The 1,984-nt window shown below is 38.9% G+C and overlaps 1 protein-coding gene across 1 annotated transcript in view; it reads right to left on the bottom strand.

Annotated features, from left to right (window-relative positions):
• Positions 1-1,984, bottom strand: part of slc12a2 (solute carrier family 12 member 2) — a 59,944-nt gene that overhangs the window by 14,913 nt on the left and 43,047 nt on the right. The window contains 2 exon segments of the mRNA XM_013912420.1: positions 843-949; positions 1,809-1,949. Coding sequence (XP_013767874.1) covers positions 843-949; positions 1,809-1,949 — 248 coding nt within the window.

Genomic DNA, 1,984 nt, shown 5'->3' with positions numbered 1-1,984 from the left:
TGTGAAACCTAGCCCCACCCTATCATGTGATTTCCTGAGGTCAAACAGCCAAGAATGTGAGTGGGTGTTAGTGAAACTTTCTCTGAAGTGGATCCAACATTGCTGGACTCACATTCCTAAAGAATGAACCATCGTACCCTGCGAAAGTGTAATCAAACTGTTTAAGGAAAAGTGTGATTTTTACGACACTCGAGCCCAAAATTACCTGGCAAAATGTTAGCTTATAACGAGCTGCTCTAATGGCCCTGCTGACAGCTGAGTTCTCTTGGCCTCCACGTTTGGGGTACTAAGAGTTTGGCGACATGCACAAAACAGGATATGTTGTAAGAGAGACATTGTTCCCAGCCACTGAATTCAAATATGGTGAGAGAACTTGGCAGCTTCCAGCATGGACCAATTGTACCCTTTTATGTTACCTAGAACCTATACCACTGAAAATTTTATAAATCTGTTAGGGTGAAATATATGAAAAATATAAAACGTACAATAACCTGTTTGCATGTGTGTGCATACCATTAAACTACGAAATATTAGTTTATTAGTGTCAACAACAAAATTGTTGAAGCACCTTTTTGATTTAATCACAGCATTCTTTTGTACACACCTGCCAACAATTACAGAGACCGATTAGCCCTATGTAACATCCAGCTGTCCTAGTAGGAGTTTCCTGACATTTACCGAGTTGCGTACTAAAGAAAAATTCACGGTTTGTAGAACACTTACAAAGCAGGAGGGTATAAAATTTCCACAGCATCGGATGTACCATCGAACACAGTGAAGACTTGTCAAAAGAAGAGTGTTTTTTCTTTTATATAATTCTTTTCTTCTCTTATTCTACTTACTGGATCATGCTGATGTAAGTCTCCACATTCATCATGTCCCCATCCCTCCAGTCATTCTTGAAGCCCAGAACAAGGGTGTTTGGCTTGAGGCGGCCAAGACCAGCAGCCTTGATTGGACCAGGAACAGGAATCGCAGATTAATCATTTCTTAAATGTGGCTCATTTCCAAAGAATAAGCAAAACTATGAGTGTGGAGCAGGAAATAAAAACAGTTCAGTCCATACAGTGTTCAGCCTTTCACTTGGGTTATGGGTCCAATCTTAAAGGAGACTCATATTATCCACTCTCAAGTTGGTTATCGATAGCAAATAATGTGTGAATAATTACTTCCAGGCACCTTACTCCTCAGTCCTGAAAATAACCACAGTCTCACTTTCACTACAGTAATGCACCTGGGCTACCTTATGCAATTTTATGCCTTTTACTGCAACACCACATCTCTTTTTTTTTAGCATCAAATAATCATTAGCTTCAACTCACTGTCTTAATCTTAATAACTTGTTGCTATGCTCTTGAGTGTTAATAGTTTATCCAGATTTTCAGTTATTTCTGTACATACTGTAGATCCCAATATACTTTACATAACTCACCATAATTCACAGGAACACATTTGTTTAAGGAAATGACAGCCTTTTAAAAATTATCTTCCAGTTAGTACTGCTATTTATGTCACAGCGTCTGTGTGAGTCACAGCATGTGTTCTTTTCATTGTATTTTGGGAATAATAGTTAATGTTTCAATCATGGATCTGCATGACTGGTCTAGTCATTGTCAGAAATATTAGTTAGTTAAACTTACCAATAATGTACAACATCATTTACCAGTTCAAGTATTATGCCCCAACCTCTACTATAGATGGCTCGGCCCAACAAACACAAAAAAAAAAAAAAAAAGTACTTGAACAATGCTTCTGTGCAAAGAGTTAAGAACAAACACACAACTCTGAATAGAATTTAGTTTTCCTACCTGAAGCAAGTACTGACAGCCTTGTTTTAGGTCCTCAGCAAACACTGGCGTGTAGAAGGCTTTGGTCTCGTTCTTCAGCAGCCAGCGTTGGTAGCGTGCCTGATCTGTGGCAAGCTCTTTGAAGTTTGGTCTTCTATAGCCCTATGGAGACAGGAGGCCAAATTAATCCATCCATT

Source organism: Pundamilia nyererei, unplaced genomic scaffold (genome assembly GCF_000239375.1).
Source record: "Pundamilia nyererei isolate P.nyererei 1_Seehausen unplaced genomic scaffold, PunNye1.0 scaffold00089, whole genome shotgun sequence".
Classification (NCBI taxonomy): Eukaryota; Metazoa; Chordata; class Actinopteri; order Cichliformes; family Cichlidae; genus Pundamilia; species Pundamilia nyererei.
This window is presented reverse-complemented; position numbering and strand designations above follow the sequence as displayed.